This window comes from Ambystoma mexicanum, chromosome 9 (assembly GCF_040938575.1).
Source record: "Ambystoma mexicanum isolate Mex_15411 chromosome 9, UKY_AmexF1_1, whole genome shotgun sequence".
NCBI lineage: Eukaryota > Metazoa > Chordata > Amphibia > Caudata > Ambystomatidae > Ambystoma > Ambystoma mexicanum.
Window position 1 is genome coordinate 277751098 of NC_090931.1, and position 23202 is coordinate 277774299.

The 23202-nt window shown below is 47.5% G+C and overlaps 1 protein-coding gene across 3 annotated transcripts in view; it reads left to right on the top strand.

Moving 5' to 3' along the window:
- Window positions 1-23202, top strand: part of AKAP1 (A-kinase anchoring protein 1) — a 970220-nt gene that overhangs the window by 861990 nt on the left and 85028 nt on the right. For all 3 annotated transcript variants that reach the window (XM_069614626.1, XM_069614627.1, XM_069614628.1), the window contains one exon: window positions 2000-2067. In XM_069614626.1, the coding sequence (XP_069470727.1) occupies window positions 2000-2067 (68 nt within the window). The remainder of the gene's footprint in view (window positions 1-1999; window positions 2068-23202) is intronic.

A 23202-nucleotide genomic window follows, 5' to 3' on the forward strand; every position in this document is an offset into this window, starting at 1 on the left:
GCTATATTTCCCGTTAGAGCGTTCTGTAAAACTACGCTATCAGAAAGGGAACTATTTTGAGGCTCGACAGTCACAGCTTGGGGAATAGCATTGATGGAATTAACATCACAGGGAGAGCTCATGGAGGGGAGACAAAGTAATTTGTTTTATATTACTTACTGCCACATGATGTATCTACAAACGGTACACCACAATACCTTGGCCTGTGCATGCTGCTAAGAGGACGCTGCAAGGGATCTGCCCTTCACTGCTGATGGTTGCTGGGGAATAGGGACTTTGTTTCAGCAAAGTGCCGGGTAGCGGAAATGACATCACATGGCCCTTGACCTCTGACATCACAGGAAATTATGTAATTTGACTCCAAACCGAAGTCACAACGCAGGAAGCGATGCAACACCACCTTTTACACCTTGACAAGAGTGGCATCACATAGCATTGGTCCTAAGTACACTATCAAAAATATGGTACCAATATGCCAGTAACGTGATATATACATTTCATACTAGAATGGATCACCATAAAAACATGCTATAATTGCAACTTGTGAAAAGGACAATACATAGTCGGAAATGGATGCTTATTCTACTCTAAATGCTTTCTGGAGGATTTTGTCTGCATTGTGAATTTGAGGTATTTAAGAACAAACTAAATGAGTGACTCACCCCCTGAAGTGTGCCTGAAATAAACATTTAATGAGTCTAGTAATGATTGTATAGAATTTCAGAAAGACACATTTGTTATTCCTATTTCTTATTTGGGGTCACTGGTCAGTGTTACACTTGAGGAACCACCTGTTTTTAGAAAGTCAGCCACTCCAGAAACAAAGAGCCACATGGCATTGACCACAGCCATGGAGCTTCAATTTGTTTAAAAAAAAAGAAACAAAAAAAAACTTTTTACATTTTATTCTAGGGGTAGCAAGGGAGACATAAGGGGTCGAGTGCGACCCCCTAAATGACATCCCTGCCGGGGAACTGTCTCGTGCTGCAGAAACACATTCGAGGGGATTGGGTCCTCCGACGTATTCCATATCTGACATGTAATCACCACAGCTGCGCTGATTACATGTCGGCGATATGGAATACGTCGTCGGACCAACCAATCGAAAGAACGTTACCAGGTAAGAAAGTAACTTGTTCTTCTGAGCTCCTGCTCTCTGGTGGGAGCTTGTTGCAGTTGCCTTCCAAGTTCGTTCTTTTTCTGCATCTGACATGAGTGTGATTTTATGCATCCTTATATTGATTGTATGCAAGCATGCAGGGTTACTTGCAGTGCATTATTTGTTCTTAATGACTGGCTTTGAACTAAAAAAGCCATAGTCATTGAGCAAGTACTACCGTTCATGAAACAGACAAATGTCTGCAAGCTGGGATCTCTTCAATGATTTGTAGGTAGATTGAGGGTGGAGACAGAACAAACGCTACTCTTTTTGATCGAGTAATTTGCTTGAGGTTAGATGCTCACATCACCATTGCTAAACATTGCTCTGTATTTCACTCCAAATTCTCAGTTTACTATGTTAATTTTGTTTAATTTGTGCACTGTTTAAAGGTTCTAGCAATATTAGTCGTCTCCTGCCATACCCATGTTTATATACTCAAGATACAGTGAAGATGCTCAAGGACAATATTTAGTTTTTTTCTTGTGACCATTTTGGTAAAATCAGTTACCTGTATACAGTTCACCGGAATGCTTTCATATTTTTTATAAAGATTTAACATTTAATTGGGTGTGGCCGTACTGTTGCATTACTATACCCAGTAGTTGTAGAAATGTCTAACACTCATATGAGGCATGCTGCAGCTTAGGTTTTTGCTTCAGTATCTCTGAAAGCTGTGTGCTGCACGGTTCCTTGGAGAGGGAAGTCAGACTGGAGCGCTCTTGAATGAACTCTGAATTACATATTTAGAGAGTTCACCTCTGAGTTTTCTCGCTTTTAGCTAGTCTTTAAGCAGTTGGACACCAATTTCTAAAATGTTAACTTTTCTCTTTTTTTAAGGTCTGATTTTGTAACCCTACCTTTCCAGGGATCAGAGGTTTTATTGGACAGTGTCATTCCACTTCCAGGTAATGGTGCCTTCTAGCAAATAGTTTTTCAATATCTCCATGAATAAAAACCTTGTTTAAGAAAGATCAATGGCATGCTAATTAAACAATAATTCTGTTTTCCCTAAACTATTCTTTCCCAACTGTTCAGCAGGTACAGTGAAACATTTCCAGGTATACAGCTTTTCTTTATAGACATTTTGGTCATGTGTTTTAAGAACACTCATTTGGTGTGCATCCTTGCTGCTCAATTTGGGCAATTAATCATTGCCAACTCCTCAAACCAGGCTATCTGGTTAGAAGTAAGAGGCCTGTAAGTGTGGCTGTCGGGGCGCGCAGGTATGAATCGGTGTGGCAGGGTTTACAGAGGTGGGGGGGAATTGGGATGAGAGTGAATTGTAGGAAAACCTACACAAACTCCAAACTGTAAAATTGAATTGTTTGCCTTGATCTAATCTGAGTGTGGTATTGCTGTGTAGCTATCAGACCCCTTTAGTGGCTGTGCAGGTGAGTAAAGTGTATTTTTTAGTGTTCCTGGTCATTAATTGCTTCATTAATGTGGTCTGCATCTGCCCAGACTTGTACAGGATAATCCATAAGTAGGGGACTGTCTCTAGTTGCCTAGGACATAGTGCTGTGAAGTGAATACAAATTGTGATCTGTTTTAATAAGAAAAACAGATTCTAAACCTAGACAATCGGCTGATCAAAGATCATTCTCCTGAACAGGCTCTAGGACATTACAACAGCACCTACCACTTTCTACACAAAATGGGCTCCTTCATCAATGTCAAAAAGTTCCAGGTGATGCCTTCTCAGAAGCTGCAATTCATTGGCGCAGTCCTAGACTTCCTCTGGGAAGGCTTTGCCTCCTGAGTTGAGGGTTCAACATGTCTTGCAGATGGCAACAAGATTTCAGAACGCCCAATATCTTCCTTCATTGGTTTTTCTGAGGTCGCTAGGCCTCATGACATCGTACATTTTCCTGGTGCTAGAAGACTGCCTAAAGATATCCCTCCAGTGGGCCCTCGGATCCCAATGGTCACAATTCTCAGACAGAATGACGGACTTTCAGGTTCTGAGCAAGATCACACAGGATCTCCCGCTGAGCAGGCATAGCAGTCTCTCCCATGAGTGGGAGTTGGCTCAGAAAGTTCTTCTAGAGATCTTTACCCTTTGGGGGAACCCCTCAAGTGGATAAGCTTGCATCCAGTATCAACAGGAAGTGCAATGGTTCTACTCCAGGGAATTTCCTCAGGAGCTGTGGGGGACGCGTTCGTAGTGGACTGGGAATTTCTACTCGTGTAAGCATTTCGACAGTCCCCGTCATTCCTCATGTTGTTGAAACACTTGTGTATAGGCATGTTATAAATGCCATATCATATCAGGAGATTGAGGAATTTTGGGAAGTCCATGATCCTAAATGCTCTGGATTAGGCCAGGAGTATGTGGTACCCAGACTTTATAGACCTGTCCATCTGCCCTCCATTCAGTCTTCCCCAGAGAGTGAACCTATTCTCACGAGGGAGGCTGTCCTCTTCATCCAGAAATTGGAACTCTGAACGTTCACGCCTGGTTTCTGAGAGGTAAAGATGCAAAGATTGGGTCTTCCCTGAAGACTTTATGGATATGTTACTTTCGGCCATAAAACCAGTAACAAAAGCACTATACTGCTGCCGTTGGAACAGGTTTTGCAGCTGGTGTAGAGATGATATTGATTGTTTCACCTGCAATACACCTGAGCTTCTATTAGCTGAACCTGGCTAATCGGGTGCTACAGGCGGCTACTGTCAAGGGATACCTGGCGGTGTTATCAATTTTTAAAAGCACGCTAGATCAAGGCTCTTTAAGATGCTGATTGTCATCCAATTCATCAAGGGACTAACACATTTTGTCGTGTCCTGGGATTTGAACCTGGTATTAATGTTTTTAATGGGAGCTGATTTGAACCTCTCCATTCTTGTACACTCAGGTTATTAACCTTGAAAACAATCTTTTTGGTGCCCACCACTTCTGCTCGCTGAGTGAGTGAGCTACAAGCCCTGTCATGTAAACCACCCTTTACGATATTTTTCCGGGAGTAATGTCAGAGTTCCATCTGACACAGAAAACGACCTTTCCAGCTTTTTATCCACCTCCTACCCTTCTAAGGATGAGGAGGTTACACGGGCTAGACCAGAAAATGGCTCTTAGCTTTTGCATTTTTTGCATGGAAAATGTCGGGCAAGATGACCAACTATTTATTGGTTATATAGGCCAAGCAGTGAATAAAACTGTCATGTTGGCCCAGTCTGTGCATTTCAGATTGATACACTATTGCTGGAAAACTTGCTCCAGGAACATTTGAGCTCATTCCAACAGAGGAGTGGTATCCACTTCGCCTCTCTAAAGGCATTTTGTAATAATGCAATTTGGTCCTTAATATATACATTCTCAAAACATTACTGTTTGGGCATTACCTGGGGCATCCTTTCCTTTTCTCGTACCACATTGCATTGGATTAGGATCTTCTTTTTGTGTCCTTCAAAGCTTTTCCATTGGTTAACACTTCTCCAAGGGGTGAGAGGGTTTGGTCCCAGGACTAAATCTCCTGAACTAGTTCATTGGCTAGGCTGGTCTTGGAAGTGGGACCGGGCAATCGTACATAAAACAGTCCAGCACTTCATTCCTAAAAATGGTGCATTGCGGTGTCCTCAGATGGATCCGGATTGCAAGATATGGCTTGGTCCGCATCTGCTTTCATCGGATTGGTCCCGATCATGCATGCTTGTGGCACACAAGCATCTTTTTTCCTTAACTCTCCTCTGATTTCCAACTGTGTCTCTGCCATTAAATATTGGCTGGCTTCGCAATCTTGATGTTAAACTCTACCAAAACAGTGTTACTCTTCTTCCTGACAATAGCTCTCTCATCTCCTCTTCTGTCTATCCAATTACCACCGGACACTCTCCCCTATTCTTCAGCTAGAAACCTCGCCGTCATAGATGACCCATCCCACACCTTCACTACTGTAATCTCCAAAACTGAAACGGCAGCTCTCCACAACCTCCTAAATATTAGGAAAATCAGACTCCTCCTTCCTTTCAACAAAGCCAAGCATCTCTCAATCACTCTGGTCTTCTCTAAACTGGACTACTGGGCCTGTATCCTCTTTGGTCTATCCAACTATGCTTTTTGTCCTCTCGACAAGATCATTCATTTTGATACCAGGACTCTTTGAGCTCCTGCACTTCACACCTACTGCCTCGTACAGTCACCAGGCTGGATGGCTGATGCAAAACAGAGCCAGATTTAAATGTCTTCTCCTGGTTCACAAATCTATCCACTGTAAGGCACCACTGTATCTATCCAACTCTGTAAGCCTTCTCGTAATCTCTGCTCTGCCTAATAGACAACCCTTGTGGCTCCTCACTCTCCCTGTGCTGTTTCTCGCTTCCGCTCTTTCTCTTTTTGCTCCATTTGCATGGACTTCTCTACTCCCCCCACCCCAGACATCGAAACAGTCCACACTAATTTGTTCAAAACCAAATGAAAAGCCTACCTCCTCGCCTCAGAGTTATCCTCTTAACCTACCTGTCATCTGCCTGCTAGCTAACATGTTTCCCTCGCTGCTTACCTGCCTCTGTCCTTCACTTCTGCTTCCATTCTAGCACTTCACCTTTCGTGGTCCCGTCCCAAGCACAGCTGGCCGTAATTCCTACCTGCACTTAAAAATGTCTAATGTTGGTCGTCCTTGTCCCCGGTGACTGTTCCATTTACTCCCCTCCACAAACTGGTCAGAATGTCCCTAAAGCTCACCCCATTCTAAGAAGTTCATTGCTTCCTATCAAATCTGATTTATTTCCATTGTCCTTTCTTTTGTGATCAAAAGAGCATTGTTCCTCCTGTATAATAAATAAAAAATAAATACCGAAGCTGACTGAATCTCTTCAGGAAACATCCTGCAGCCATGTTGGAATGGGCCTTGTTCAGACGACTTGTGTGGCAATTTTAGACTGCAATCCGAACAGTATAGGTGCTGTTCATTGTGAATGGGAACTCGCCCCAGACCCACCAGATAGCAATACCATCCGTTGGGGCTGCCGCAAGCAATACGGTAGGAGGGGAGACTGCCCCTAGGAAGTGTTATTCCACACACTACCTCACCTCCTAGGCTCCCCTTCAGGAAACTGTTATCTAGCCCATCCAAGATTTCCCAGATTGTTCTTGTGAAAGTCATAGTAGTACAGGGGCATCAATGTTTTTGAACAAGATTCATGACCTGTCTTCCAGACTACATCCCTTCCAATCCACCAAGTACTCCTGTTTCTGAATCTGTCACTCAAGCAACTTTGAGATCTATTCTTCCTCTGGACCAACCGCTGGTGGAACTGAACTTAAGCGGTACAGGAATTCTTTTGAATGTTTTCAGGGAGATGTGAGTGGCGAGGTACGTCCGGCATCATACCAAAATAGTGAGGAAAAACAAACTGCTTGTAGGTTTACTGGGCATTTGCAGTAGATATAAATGCCAAACCTGGTTATATCGCACAAGGATATTTGGCGGTCCGGGGTTGTCCCCCACTCTCCTTGTGCAGTATAATGGTTTTGGTGGTTGCGGGGGTGTCCTCTGCACTTGCAAAACCAGGATTGTGCCATTCTAGAATGGAAAAGATGTGATCACTGCGCACCTGCATGTTTGCATTCGAATTTCCGAATGCAGTATTTTCAGACGTGCAGTGATGACTTAGATCTGGTAGATCCTATGTCTTTGTGGGGGATAATCTCATTGTAAGATGCTTTATAACCTTGAGGGAAGAGACCAAGGTAGCAAGATCTCAATATGTGAGGGCATGGAGGTATGTGTGTCAAGTAGACAGCCATACCATGTCTCCTTGGGCAAAAAGTGGGCTTGGAATTCCACTCCTGTCTGCATATCTTTTAGAATTCATACGAGCAAATGTTGATGTGCTTTCCGCATTCTCTTGGAGGTTGTAAATTGAAGGTTCAGAGTGTGTATCGGCTAAACTATCGAGTCTTTCGGAATGAATGGAAGGGACCATCTTCTAGTTGTCTGAGAGGGATATTTGTCCTGCGGTTCCCCCAATGTTGTGACTAGGCCCAGAGTTGGAGTGCCAATTACGCATATGGCACAATCCGGAAGACCAATCTTAATGTATAAAACTACAGATTCCCATATTTTGCTGCCAAAACTTGGCAAGTTTTCATAGTACAGGTCCGCCAGTGGCGGTGCTGGCCTCCAGTTCCCCAGCTGCTGACTGGTCTGGTGGCAACAAAGTGCTCCAGTTTAGCAGCATGACGGACAAGCCACCCGAGAAGGTGCTGGATTCTTAAAGACAAACCATGCACATGGCTAGAGTGTCTTTAATTGATCAGTCAGGATGGGGTTGGGATAAACTCCTCTAAGAACTAGGGGGTTACTTACAACTAACACTGTTTCTACCTCGGAAAGATCTAAGAAAAAGGTGCCTGCATGGTGCAAATAGTGTTGGAGTAGTCGCACATTAAGTCACTGATCTCCCACTGAATCTGGATTGCACCTCCAGAATGGGGATTGGGCTAAATGCCTTTGACAACTAGGTTTATAGCATGGAATTCTCTTCCACCAAGATACAGTCCACACAGATTTGTTCAAAACCAAACTAAAAGCCAACTTGCTCGCCTCTGAGTTAACCTCTTAACCTACCTGTTATCTACCTGCTAGCTATCATTTGTCCCTTGCCTCCAACCTGCCTCTGTCCCTCACTTCCTGTGCCTCCACTCTAGCACTTCACACATCAAGGTCACATCCAAAGGACAGCTTTTGTACGGCCTACCTGCACTTAAAAATGTCCAGTATTGGCTGTCCTTAATCTATGTATGTCCACTTACGTATTGTTCCTGGTGACTGTTCAATTTACTTCCCTCCACAACCTGGTCAGAATGTCCCTCAAGCTCCCCCCATTGTAAGAAGCCGGCTGCTTTCCATCAAATCTGATTTGGTTATTGTATGTTTTTTGATCCAGAGCATTTTTCCTCCTGTATATAAATAGCACAAAACCATGTCCATGTCATGTAAGAGTTAAACAAATGGTGTCCTCATGGGTTCACTAAAGTGCATCTGGGGTGGTTCTCAAATTGAATAGTGATCTCCATCTGGGTCTCAACAGTCTGGTATACAGCACCCAGCCTGCTTACTCCTATGTCCTGTCCCATTTCCTCCATACTGTATGGGCGTCCCTCCCTCGGGATGGGAGACTGAACTTTTTCACCAGAAGAATGATCTCCCCCTTTGAATTAAGAGGTACACAGGGGGCGTGGCCCTGGGCGCATTCACTCCCCTTACTCCACCCACCGGCACCACTCCCCAATTCTCTTTTCTGTGTCGACAGGAATGGACTGCTTTCACCAGTGCTCCTGGGTTAGGCCTGCAGCCTTCTAATTCCATGCGCTCTTCCCCGGAGCAGTATTCTTTTCTTCTTTTACTATTCCAATTGTTAGGTAGTGCTCTGTACTCTGGCGCCATGCTCCTCCCTAGCGGGCTTCAGCAGGTGTCCAACCTGTGAGTCCATTCCCAATGTCCGACCCCCACGCTCTCTGCCTCGGTGCCTTGGTCCAGACCACGGCTGGGACGGCTGTACCGTGTGCAACAACTTGACTCCGCGTGCGTTGGAGCATCGACTAGCCAGGTGGCGGGGGCTCTTCGGAAGATCGCATCCAGAGGACATTAAAGCATTTGTGACTTGGAAGACCAGGCCCAAGGTAGGTGCCCTGTTCTCCTCTGAGCCCGCAACGGTGACTCCTTCCATGGGAGGCGTCCAAGTGAGAGGAACCCCTCATGTCCTAAAACCAGCAGGAATACTGAGGCTGCCCCAGCTACAGGACCACAGGCCGAGGGGTCGCAAGATCCTACCGGTGGTACCGCTGAGGGGGCCGCAAGGCTCTATTACCAGGTACCAACCCAAGGGGCTATGCTCTAGTACCAGACCCATGTCTGAGGGGGCGCCTGCATTCAGCACTAGCGGCAGCATGGCCGAGGGCACTCCGCCTACCAGGCCTCGACCTGAGGTGCAGGAAAAGTCGCAACACTGCGGCTCAGCGTACTGGTGGAGGCCGGACCAGCTCAGCAAGCACCACGACTCGGGCACTTAGCGCGGCGCAAAACAAAATTGCCGCTGGGCCAGACAAAATGGCAGCTCACCCGGTGCCTTCCCCTTTAGAGATCAGGCAGGGGAGCGCACTTCCAGGTGGGATTGGACAACGCCTGTCACCTGGTCAACATCATATCCCTCTGCTTCACAGGGAACTTTCACATTGCCCAATTTAGTGAGACAGGGCATGCCCAGGACACAGCAGGGGCCCGACCCCTATGCCTATCCCATCAGACAAACCTCCTTGTAAAGACAGGTTGAATCTAGAACTGCGCCCAGTAGCCGCTCTGTGAATCTAAGTGTACCCAATACCCTCCCTGTGAATTTAGAAGTGTGCCCAATTGCCTCCCTTGAATTTAGAAGTGTGCCCAAGTGCCTCCATGTAAATTTAGAAGTGTGCCCAACAGCCTCTCTGTAATTATAGATATGTGCATTTAGATACTGAATTTAGAAGTGTGCTCAACAGCCTCGCTGAATCTAGAAATGTGCCCAGTAGCCGCTCTGTGAATTTAGAAGTGTGCCCAATAACCTCTGCGAATTAAGAAGTGTGCACAATAGCCTCTCTGTGGAAAACCAGATTAGAAATGTACCCAATAACCTTTCTGTGAACATAGAAGTGTGCCCAATAGCCGCTCTGTGAAATTAGATGTGTGACCAATAACCGACTGAAATTAAAACGACAAGAAAGCCCTCCAAATTACAGTTGAAGCTAGAAGTGCTCGCAAAAGCCTAAATACCATCTCTCTACAAATTGAACTTGGAAGTGTGCCAATTACGTGTCCCCACTGAACCCAAAACGACAATAAGGTATTAGATTTTACTATCCACTTAATAGCTCCTTCTAGCCTAATATCTCTATATAAAGTTGAACCTAGAAGTGCTCCTAATAGCCTAATATCTTCTCTGTACAAACTGAACTTGGAAGTGTGCCAATAGCATGCCCCCACTGAATTTAGAACTACAATAAGAAAGCCCTCCCAACCTCCGCCTAAAAAAAAATATTAAGCTTACCTGTATTCCAGCTTACTAGAAGAAAGCCTACCCAACAGCGTAACTGTGCTGTAGCTACAACTAAATATGCCACCCAGTTAGCATATCCTAGGATCTAGCTATATCTCAAACGGCCTAATATCTGCAAGCTAGTACAATTGGCACACTAAAACCTTGAATAATTGAATAATATCACCCGACCTCTTGGAACCTTGAGTACAAGACCACTCGCAGCCAGTGAAACAGCGGAACTTATAAAGTCCGATAGACTGTAAATTGCTCTTGAGACTACACCTAACAGCTCGTACTAATCATGAGTGCACCCACTCCTCAAGAGTCAGTCAGAAATTACTGCCATAAGATGCCCCACTCCCCGATCTACCTTCCCTCCCATCCCCCCTCCCAAATCATCCCACCCTCCTTTGCACTCCCTCACCTCTCCAAACACCAAGCCAGAGGGGCACGATGGTGAGCCAACCACCCTAAGAACACTCCTCCCACGAACATCACCACCGATCAGCCCATGTTAACCATGCCCGCTCCCCTCACTATCATAGCGAGCACACCCTGCCCACAAACCCTCACAGCCTCCGCTCCCCGAACACACCATTTCCCCTCCCTAAAAACTGCACGCCTAGCCTTTGCAAGAACCGAAGCTGCATCCCTCTCCCCCTCTGACCCCCTACCCTCTCCCACACTCCAATCGCAATAAAGAAACTAAAGAGGAACCGTACCTGGTCCCCCTCAATCTCCCAGCACTGCTCGCCTCCCCTGTCTCGACCTGCAACCTCTGTACCCCAATCGCCTCCTTCCCCCATAGCTTCACCCTGCCTGAAACCCCTATCCCTAGACTTCTCATCAACTACAACTGAAAGTCCTAACCACCCACACCCTACCTTCAAATCCCCCAAACCAAACCTTAGCATCCCAACTCACGCAGCCACCAATTCCCGCCCGAAACCTGCCAACTCCGCTGCTCGCCCACTATTCCCATCGATCCTCTCCCACCGTACCCCTCTCTCTCCGCCACCACCACCTTCCGCTCCTGCTCCGAGACTGTTGGGCAGAAACCTGTGCATTTCCCTCTGGGACCACTGCAAAAGATTTAAGACTACAGGTGTTTGGCAGTAAACCCACTTGGTAGCAGTCTGTACCACACAGATTCACTTGGTAGCTGTGGCTGAGCAGTCAGACTTCCCTCAAGAAGAGTTAGGCAGTATACAGAGTATTCACAATAGGTCAAAAGAACACAGTAGAACAAGCAAACACTGACCAGAGCTTGGTGTAAAAGAGATATTTATTTAAAACCACATCTAATAAAACACACAGGCACTAATTTTAAGAAGTTCAAAAACACGGTCACTAAAAGATATACACTCCCTTACAAGAATATTAGACAAGTCTTAAGTAAAGCTCCACTTAGTTTCAGACAGCGGTGAGCGCTTAACGCAGATGACACTAATAATTCGTTTTTAAAAGGGAGAGAAAAGCAGGATATAAATTGAAACCGATCCCAACACTTTCACAAGAACACAGCAAGAGAGGAAGGCAGAGTCAAACCGTGAAGTTAGAGTTCAGAAAGCCGGATCCACTTTAAGAGGATCAGAATGAAAGGTGTCCAAGGTCACACGGTTAAAGTGCACAAAAGTCTCGAAACGGTCCAGAAAGAGTTGGACCAAAAGAAAGGAGGACCAGTTAGATGGTCAAGGCGGCCAGCCCAGTCCAGAAGGTTAAGGGATTATTATTACTTTGTAGCAAACTTTAGAAAGGGAGGCCTGGCGGACACGGTACCTTAAAGTGGTGAGAATACTCCAGCGGGTGCAGTTGTTCCTGGCAGCGGATGCAAGTCGGTGCTTCGTCCGGGGGAAGAGCGGATCTCGTCGGGGAGGAAGACAGGAGTCCGTTGCACTGCCAGGGAAGAAACCAGCCACAGAGTTCTCAGTTAAAAGGAGCGATCCTTTGGTTCGCGGTCCAGTGGTAAGTGGCTATCCGGTTGCCGGGGTGCTTGGCATGGGCAATTCGACCACAAGACATCCTGGGATGCGAGGAAAAGAAGGTAAACTGGTTGTGCCCACCAGTCAGGGGAAGAAGACTCTCCAGCAGGGAGATCTTCTCTGTCCTCGGGAAGTGGTGAGTCTGTTCCGCAGGACTCCACCGGTGGTGTCGTAGCAGATCGGCTCAGCTTCTCCCTCGTCGGATTCTCAGGTCCTGTGGCGACTTCTGAAGTTCCAGTCCCCAAAGCCCTGCTTTTATGCAGCACGCCCCCATTCACTCAGCCTAGCTGTCAATCAAACATGCTAAGTGGTGAGCCGGCCGGCTCACCACTTGGGCCAATCACACAAGAGTGCGACTTGAGTTACCAAGGTAACTCAGTCCAGGGTGCCTAAACCCCCTCCCACACCTCCTGTGGTACCCAGACAGAGTGGCACCACTTTTGGAGGCTTCTGTGGAGAAGCCAGCCAAAAGTGGAACAAAGGGCTCGACTTGGGTTGGAGTCACAGAAGAGAACACATGCCATTTTAGAATCGAGTCCTGGCAAAAAAATACCAACCGGTGAGTTAATATTAAATAAACCGGCGGTATGTTCGAGGCTATTTGAATTAAATAATTAAAGTTGGTAGCCTCGAACAATGGGAAAATCCCATAGATATATTCGCGGTCGAATATAAAAAGTAGTATCCACTGCCACCAGCCAAAACTCAATCAGGGGGGACGGAGACGTGCCCCCTCGACTAACAGACCTCGGGGCAATCGAATTGCCCCACCAGTACGTCCACCATATGATGGTTTGTACTGGTTTCTGTTCATAATTTGGGACTAGTAAAGCCAGTGGTGACTTTACATGCCCTGGGAGACAGTAGTCAGTCCCAGGGTATGGAGTCTATGGTGGGGTGCCACTATGACACCCCTGTGTCACTACATGGAGGGTGCTGTGTAACACACATAGTAAAAACACATGAGACCCTATGGAGTAAAGGACCCCAAAGCCCATAAAACACTAACAGTCAAAGGAACACCATAAATCATGTCCAAGAGTGGGAGAAAGAGTCTCACTCTTGGCAGGAGAAAAAAAAAAACTCCAGAAATCCAGCAAAGCTGCTGGGGGACTCACTAGGATAGGAAATTAAGCCTAAACAGAGAATTCTCCCTAACAGAGACCAACTTCGCCTCCTGATGTGAACTGCATCCTATTTAATGCCGTTCTGTAGCAAAAAACAGATACTGCATCTTTGACCTCCTCGCCTCGGACAAACCAGATCTGGTTTTCATCACCGAAACTTGGTTCTCAGACGATTTCGCCCCAATCGCCAGTGAAGCCTTCCCCCCCGAATACTCCCTCATCCAACTGAACCGTCCTTCTAGAGGAGGAGGAATAGCATTCGTCTTCAAGTCTCTTCCACGCCTCAATCATCGACAACCAACCTTCCAGTCCATCCTGCAAATCTCTCCTCGTTAGACTATCCCTCTCCACGTCGCTCTCACAGCTTCCTAATAATCTACAGACCCCCTGGCTACGATAGACATTTTGCAAACAACCTCTGCGACTCTATTGCCACCCTTCAACTAAACCACCCCAACCTACCCTTCTTGGAGATTTCAACATATGGCTCGACATTCCCACCAACCCTATGACACACTCTGACTGTTTGGACGCAGTTAACCTCCAACCCCACACAAACGGCCCGACACACTATAAAGGACACACTCTTGATGCCATCTTCAGCTCCAACACCTTGATTCATTTAAAGCCCCCCACCCCTATCCTCTGGTCCGATCACTTCATTCTCTCGTTCACCATTCACTCTCCCGACCGCCTTCCCGTACTCGAATCTGAACCTCCGAACCTACGCAATTGCTGGAAAAAACGAATAATTGTCCCGGACCTAGCCGACGCACTCCTCCAGTCTCCACTACCTACCTGCCTACTCAACAAACTAACCCCCGATGCCTTTGACTCATGGCTCAATGCATCTCTGACGCGGCTCACACCCCCTTGCAAACCATCAACCCGCTGTGGCCTCTTCCCCAGATGGTTCACTCCTGAGTTGAAGATCACTAAACAACTATATAAATACCTAGAACGCAAATGGCAGAAAGACAAAACCCAGGTGAATAGGGCTACCTTGGCCGGTCACCTTTACCAGAACAAGGCTGAAATCTGGAAAGCAAAAAAAAGCCCACTACAACTCCCGAATCCAAAACTGCAAGAACCCAAGCAAAGAACTCCACAAAATCATCTCCGAATTCACCCATCCGGCTTTCAACACAACCCTCCCGACTCCCTCACAATCTCTGTGCGACTCACTCTCCCTCCACTTTTTCACCACGGCTCTCAAAAGAACAAATACTCTAGCCACCAACCTTGCTCTCTTACATCCTCCAAGCAATTCTCCCCCCATACCGGCCACCTCACCAGATGCGACCAGTAGGAAAACGTTTGAATACTTTCGTCCAATATCACCAGAGCAATTTCTAAAACTATCTGCCCGCAAACCATCTGGCTCGCCACTGGACCCTTGCCCAGCCACAACCCTCAAAGAAATGTTCACTTCCACCTGCGCAGGTGAACACGCAAGATCCATTATAAATGCCTCCCTTTGCTCTGGTATCTTTCCCAACGCATTCAAAACGTCTTATGTCAAACCTCTAAAAAACATTCCCTCGACCCTCTCGAGCCAAAAAACTACCGCCCCATCTCAAACACCAGATTCCTTGCCAAACTCATAGACCAAACTGCCTACTCCCAACTAAATGCCTTTGTCGAAGGCAACGATCTCCTAGACCCCGCTCAGTCAGGTTTCAGAGCCCGTCACGGAACTGAAACCACCCTACCCTCAATTTGGGATGACCTTAAAATTACTGCAGACTCTGTGGGATGCGCGGCGCTAATCCTTCTTGACCTATCCGCCGCCTTAGACACAATCAATCACTCAATCCTCCTAGACCGCCTCCACTCCCTAGGAATTCGTGGAACCGCTCTTAAATGGATAGCTTCATTCCTCAAGGATCGGTACCAAATAACAATACTCTCACTATACCTCCCAAGCCCGACCAGTTGACACAGAAGTCCCACAAGGAGCGTGCCTATTCGCCCTCCTGTTCAGTCTCTACTTGATCACCCTCCCACCAATATTTCGCTCGCACAACATCCTGTGCTACAACTACTCCGACGACACCCAACTAATTCTGAAACTCCTGAACTCAAATCCCAACTGCCGACCTGACCTGGCCTCCTGCCTCCTTGACATAGAACTCTGGATGACCCAAAGCCACCTCCTGTTAAACCCCTCCTAAACGGAAATCATGGTATGTGGCAACATGGAACTACTTCCACTACCCTGGCCATCTGCCATGGGCAACTCTCCGACCCCCTTCAACTTGGTGAAAATTCTTGGATGCACCCTTGACTCTGACCTAACACTCTCGCGCCAAGTCAACAACATCTCAAAGTCCTGCCACTACCACCTTTAAAACCCTTAGGCGCATCTTTCCATATCTCTCCTTTCCCAACAGACTCTCTGCGGTCCAATCAATCGTTCTATCAAGACTGGACTACGCAAACCCCATATACCTCGGAGTCCACGCGTACCAACTGAATAAACTCCAAAGGGCACAAAACGCGGCAGCCAAATTGCTTCTTGCGCTTGGCCCAAGAGACCACTCCTCCCCAGCCCTTAAAACGCTGCACTAGCTTCCAGTAGCCCGAAGGGTGACTTTCAAAACCTTGTGCATCTCGCATCGAGCACTGCATAAAACCGGACCTCAATATCTTCAAGACAAGCTAAAACCCTACAACCCCCCACGCACCTTAAGATCAAGCTCAGCCGGCCTCTTAGTCATTCCGAAGATGAACTCAATCAGGTTAGGCGGATCATCCTTCTCAGCCTTGGCCCCCACGCAATGGAACTCACTCCCACCCCACTTCCGCCAGACTGAGGATTTAGTCTTTCCACAAACTGCTGAAAACCTGGCTCTTCCCCTAAAACCAACACATACCAAACTAACCCAAACAGACCGACAGCAACTCAATGACACCAATCCATAAAACAACCGGATGCGAGAATCTGACGGCGACCCCCAATGTAAACTAGAAGGGCAAACTTAATTAAATTAATAAAGTAGAGCAAGCAATGAAATGGTTAATAAGAATAAATCATATAGGAACAGGAAAGAGATTTAAACTCCCGAAATGGATAGAATGCATGCGGAGCGAACAAAGTGAATGGCGTGGATGAATTACTTATAACAAATAACTATATAGTTTGAATGAATGTGAGAATCGAATGAATATGTAGACCGATGAACATGTTGAATGGATGAGTGTAGAGCAGGCTGGGTGTGTAGAACGGGCAAGCGTGTAGAGCCAGTACAAGGCCGAAATCCGGAAAGCAAAAAAGCCCACTACAACGGACTAGCGTGTAGAGCGGATGAGCGCGTAATACAGGGAAGCGAGTAGAACGCAGTAGTGCGTAAAACAGATGAATGTCCAGAACGGATGTGCGTAAACGGGATAAGTGTGTAGAAAAGACGAGTATGTGAACCTGATGAATATGTGTAGTGCTCATCAATATGAATAACGCATGAATATGGAATTGCGGAGAGTGTAGACCTAGCAAATGCACAGAGCGGAGGAGTGCACAGAGCGGAGGAGTGCACAGAGCAGACGGGGCAGATGGGAGGAAGAGGATGGAACGGTTGGATGAGAGGTTGGGTGGATAGGGCGGATGAGAGGTTGGGTGGATAGGGCGGATGAGAGGTTGGGTGGGTAGGGCGGATGAGAGGTTGGGTGGGTAGGGCGGATGAGAGGTTGAGTGGGTAGGGCGGATGAGAGGTTGAGTGGGTAGGGCGGATGAGAGGTTGAGTGGATAGGGCGGATGAGAGGTTGAGTGGATAGGGCGGATGAGAGGTTGAGTGGATAGGGTGGTTGAGGGGCGGATGAGAGGTTGTGGATGGGGTGGATAGGGTGGTTGAGGGGCGGATGAGAGGTTGTGGATGGGGCGGATAGGGTGGTTGAGGGGCGGATGAGAGGTTGTGGATGGGGCGGATGGAGTGGATAAGAATACAGAGTGAATGAGTGTACTGAACAGATGAAGGTATAGAACAGATGAGTGTAGAGGTGAATATATAGGACAGGATAATGCTATTGAATGCGTGAAAGGCACGAGTGATTAAACCAGATGAGTACGGGGAGCAGGTGAGTGTGGGGAACAAAAGAGCGCGGGGGTCAGATAAGTGCGTAGAGAGGACGAGTGCGTCGTGGGGACGAGTGTATAAAACTAGGGAATGCTTAGAGGGGGAGTGCGTAGAAGAGCACGTGACGAATATAGTATGACTTAGAATGCAGAGAATGTCTGAAAGGGCATATAACTCATCTTATCTCACCACCACGCTTACTCTCTTATCATCACCACTCAACTAGAACACACAGATACTATGACACCATTCGGTATAACTGTTCTCATACCAACACTCGCCGCTCACTCCACATCATTCTAAGTAATCACTGCTGGTTACACACCCCCCCAGCAGGCGTTCTCCTCAGGCCTAATCTGGATAAATCCTGCCAGAACTAACACATATTCCTGACCTATCTACGGGCACACCTATCGCTAGAAAGCAGCTATTGCACAGATCCCGCACGAGCTGCACACATACCCGGTGCTCACTCGCACCCTTTTTTTGACTATCTCTACTCTACTGATATGAACTTCGGTTCCTGTTAGGGAGAATTCTCTGTTTAGGCTGAATTTCCCTACCTAGTGAGTCCCCCAGCAGCTTTGCTGGATTTCTGGGGTTTCTTTTTTCTCCTGCCAAGAGTGAGACTCTTTTACCCTCACTCTTGGACATGTTGAAGTGTGTTTTCTTGGTTAAACCTTGTGTTGAATGGGCTATGGGGTCTTTTACTCCATAGGGCCTCATGTATTTTTGTGATGTGGGTTACACAGCACCCTCTGTGCCGTGACCCAGGGGTGTCCTAGGGACTCCCCAACATAGACTCCATACCCTGGGACTGACTACTGTCTCCCAGGGCATGTAAAGTCACCAAAGACTTTGCTAGTCTTGAATCCTGAACAGAACCAGTACAAACCATCATATTGTGGACGTACTGGCTGGGGCAATTCGATTGCCCCAGGGTCTGTTAGTCGAGGGGGCACGTCTCCGTCCCCCCTGATCGAGTTTTGGCTGGTGGCAGTGGAAACTACTTTTTATATTCGACCGCGAATATTTCCCTATGGGATTTCCCATTGTTTTAGGCTAACACATTTAATTATTTATTTACGGTAGCCTTAAACATACCGCCGGTTTATATATTTATTATTATAACTCCGGTTGGGACTTTTTGCCAAAACTTGATTCTAAAATGGCGTTGGCGTTCGCCTCTGTAACTCTGACCCAAAGTGGAGCCCTTTGTTCCACTTTTGGCGGGCTTCTCCACAGAAGCCCTCCAAAGTGGTGCCACTCTGTCTGGGGTACTTAGGAGGGGTGGAGGGGGATTTAGGCACCCTGGACTGAGTTACCTTGGTAACTCAAGTCGCACTCTGTCCTGATTGGCCCAAGTGGTGAGCCGGCCAGCTCACCACTTAGCATGTTTGAGTGACAGCTAGGCTGGGTGAATGGGGGTTTGCTGCATAAAAGCAGGGCTTTGGGGACTGGAACTTTAGAAGTCGCCACAGGACCAAGAATCCGACGAGGGAAGAGCTGAGCCGACCTGCTTCGACGACACCACCCGGTGGAGCCCTGCTGAACCGTCTCACCACTTTTCCCGACGACTGAGGAGAACTCTTAACGGAGTGGCTCCTTCCCTTGACTGGTGGGGACAACCGGTTTTCACCTTCTTTCCGCTTCTCGAGGTATCTCGTGGCCGCCTTGCCAGTGCCAAGCACCCCGGCAACCGGAACCCCACCACTTTTACCCCAACCACGAAAGTCGGTACAACCCTTTAACCGGAGGACTCCGCGGCTGGTTTCTTCCCGGGCAGTGCAACGACCCTCTTCTTCTGCTCTTCAGCGAGACCTTCTTCTCCCCTGACCGACGTCGAGCCTTGCTACCACTGCCTGGAACAACTGCCACCGCTGGAGGATCCTTTCCGCTTAAGGTACCGTGTTCCGCCTGGCTTCCCTTGCCACCGACTGTACGGGGTAGATTTAGCCCCCGGCTTTCGAACCTGGGAGTGCCTGGAACACCCTGGCTAAACTTTCTAAGCCACTCTAAATTCTTTCTAACTCTTTGCAAGACTTTGAATCCCTAATAACAGTGTGATCTTGGGCACATTTTCGCTCCGGCTACTCTAAGAGTGGGCCCTGCCTAGTGACTTTTGCTCACCTGTGACTTTGTGCTTCTTTGAGCCTATTGCAAGTGTTCTGGACCTTAGAGTGGTGTGTTTAACCCATTTCTGTTTCTTTTTACCCCTTTCTTGAACCTACTAGAGTGTCATCTAACGTTAAGCGCTCACCTCTGTTTTAATTATGTGGTGTTAACCTAGAGTTGTCTAGATAGGAGTAAGGGTTGAAACTGCTTTCATTATAACTGTGTTTGAAGTGTTTTTACTATATTTTGCTAGAGTGATTTCAACTTATGTGTGTTAAATAAATAACTATATACTTTTGAAACCAAGCTCTGGTCAGTGTTTGCTTGTGCTATTGTATTTGAGTACCTATTGTGTATACTTTGCATACTGCCTAACTCTTCTTGTGGGAAGTCTGACTGCTCAGCCACAGCTACCAGGTAAATCTGGGTGGTGCAGACTGCTACCAAGTGGGTTTACTGCTATACCTGTAGTCCTAAATCTTTTGCAGTGGTCCCCAAGGGAACTGCACAGGTTTCTGCCTAACAGTTCCCAAGGGTGTTCAACCTACCAGCGCCTTAGACCATACCAATGGTATATAAGGCGCTATATAAATGCAAAATAACTAACAGTTCGTCATCATAAGATTACCACAGATGGGTACCATCCTCGGACGTAATCTAGGGAAATTCTAACTCCTGTACAGCCACAAACACCCACTGTGGTGCTGCCCATGGGTCCAGCTCGGCCCCTGGCTCCCATGCCCATACCAATCACGGCAGCTCCGTCACTCCTACCCCCACCCCCCCCTCAGCAGCCTCCGGCACTGATAGTCGGCACGCCGCAGCTGCCTGTGCCCTGCACTCCTCCGGCTACCCTGGATCCGCAGGACACAACAGTGGACACAGATGAGCCGGAAGACTGACACCCCTTCGTCAGCCAAAGCATTTTGAGAGACTGGCGGGCCTGGCTGAGTACCTAGCCATCCCGCAGCCACAGGTGCAATAACCTGAGGCGGGGATACTAGCTGAAGTACTTCAATGACGTCGTCCTACTAGAACTGGAATACCACTTCAAATGGATGTCGAATCCTTAGCCAAAAAAGGCTGGTTCAGGCCACACTATACCCAACCTATCAACAGGCATCTAGTTGCTAAGTACAGGCAAACTGAAGGGGACCCCCACCTTTTGTCAGCACACCCCCAACCGCACTCTGTGATAGCAGCATCTCTATACTCCAAGCCACAGTCCTCCTCGGCTACTTCAGCGTCTGCACTCCTGGTCAAGGAGGAAAATCTATAGGAAATGTTTGGAATGAAAATCTACTCAAACGCCACTCTCCACCTGCGCCAGGCCAATGCTGATGCCATGTTGGCAGCTGTCAACCAGAAACTGTGGCGGGAGATTAGACTTCCTTCCTGAGCTCCCAACCCACAGCCAGGCACGCTTTAAAGCTGGGCTGGTGCAGACCAAAATCGGGGCCGAGGATATAATGGGGTCCACTGTGGCCCACATTGACGCATCAGGCCGTGCCATTTGTATTGCCACAGACATGAGAAGGCAGGCCTGACTAAAGACTACAACATTCAACGCTTGGACTTACAAGAGCGCATATTAGACCTGCCTTTTCGAGGGGGGTGACCTGTCCCATTTGACAACGGATGAGGATCTTGATAAGAAAATACTTTTACATTTTTTTTATCTTTATTTTATTGCCAATTTGGTGCGTACAACAGAGTTTATGGGCTCAAATGTAAATCATACACAGATAATCAGTCTTATAGATATGGAACACACACAAACCTTGTATTCAACACCAGCAATAGTAATGAGTCCGTTATTCGTTGAGGCCGGCTTTCCCATTAATCTGCAGTTGCATCCTCGGCCAAGTAGTAATGAATCTCAGCCGAAATGTCCCTGGGTCTAGGTGACAGAGGCATTGTGCTCATACAGGTCCTTGTTTTCTTGAGCTCAGGTCCGTGTCGGCACCCATTCCCGCTCCCCAGGAGGTTTTTTGGTTCCACTTCAGGAAAATGCATCTTTTGGCCATCATGCAGCCCATATACACAAATGCACGGTGCCTCTTGCACTGAAGGTCTGCCCATTTGCCAAACAGTGCTCCTAGTGGGCCCTGCTCCAATGGGTAACTCGCCATCCTGGACAAGGTATCCCAGAACATATGTAGGTGGGCTGCAGGGGCATACTCGCATCTAGGGCATACTCGCATCTAGGGCATACTCGCGTCTAGGGCATACATTCTCCTCAGGTTGGAACATTTTGGTTAGTCTGGCTGAGGTATTGTGTAGTCTATTCAATATTTGGAATTGCATGAACTTGAATCTAAAACTTGGGGATACCCTTCTGGTGTGGGTGCACATGTGTCCACTGGGCGTCTAAGTTCCATACCCATTTCTTCTGACCAGCGAGTGCGTGCATGTGGGAACCATTTTGTTCAACACTATTTTCTAAAGGGTGGAGAGGATGTGTCTGCAAGCTCCAGAGTTGGCTATGTTCGCCAGCGCTGGCGTATCGGGGGGGGGGGGGTTCATTGGGGTATACTGGCCATCTGGCTGCCACTGCTCATCGGATCCTGTAGTATTGGCGCAGCTCCCCCCCAGTACCCACATGCCCAGGCTTCCATGTAATGGGTGTAATGAATTTCCCCTCAGTGTATAGGTCTGCCAGTGCTCTATACCCTAGACACTCCCGCCTTGACTGCACTGCTCCATCCCACATTGGTTCCAGTTCAGAACACTTCCATAATGGGAGCCATCGATAATAAGGACAGTCAGTTCCTGTAAGGGCAAATATTGCCCACCAAGCTTTCAACATGGAGGAGACTGGATCGTATTGGCAGTTGTCTTTGTAATGTTGGTCCAGCAGCATTGTCCTAAGGTCTGAGCGACCTGCTGCTAATGTTTCTAACTTGACATGGGGTGGGGGTTGATCCCTCACATACCAGAATGTGGCAAACTGGGCTTGGGCAGCTATCTGATATAGTTCCAGATATGGGGGGCTGAGAACCCTGCCTTGTCGTATGGAAAGGTCCTCTCTGCCCATTTCTAATGGACTGCTTCGGAATGCCACAAAATGTGTGCAAATTGTCCCTGCATCTTTGCAAAGTGTCTTCCCTGTCCGTAGTGGGACATTAATGAAAATATAGAACGGCGTAGGTAGTATCATTTTGATCAGGGAGAGCTTGGCAACAGCGGAGTGTGGGAGAGATTTCCATCTATTGAGTTTTTCCACGTAGGTCATGGCTGCCTTGTGATTGTCACGCCGCAAGGAGGTTCATGTTCGGGCCTAGATATTTAATATGGTCAGGGGACCACCATAGGCGAATGCACTGCGGTTTTCGTGCCCATTACCTGTGAGTGGGAACATCTCTGATTTGGAAAAATTAATGGTGAAGCCGGAGAATTCACTGATTCGCTTCAGATCAAGGATTAGGTCTAGGTTAGTATGAGGGTCCCTAAGATGTATCAAATCGTCGGCATACAGGGAGATGATCTCGGGAGGGCCAGCTAAACTGACACCACGTTGCCTGTGGCACGCTCTAATAAAATCCACCATGTGCTCAATGGCAAGGGCGAAACTGTATCGGGGAGAGGGTACAACCCTGACAGATGCCTCTTTCCAGTTGGAGCTGCTCAGATATGCAGGAGATAGTAGTACTCTGGCCAGTGGTTGTGTATATAGTAATTTAATATATTGTATCATGGCAGGACTGATCCCAATCTTCCTCAGCACC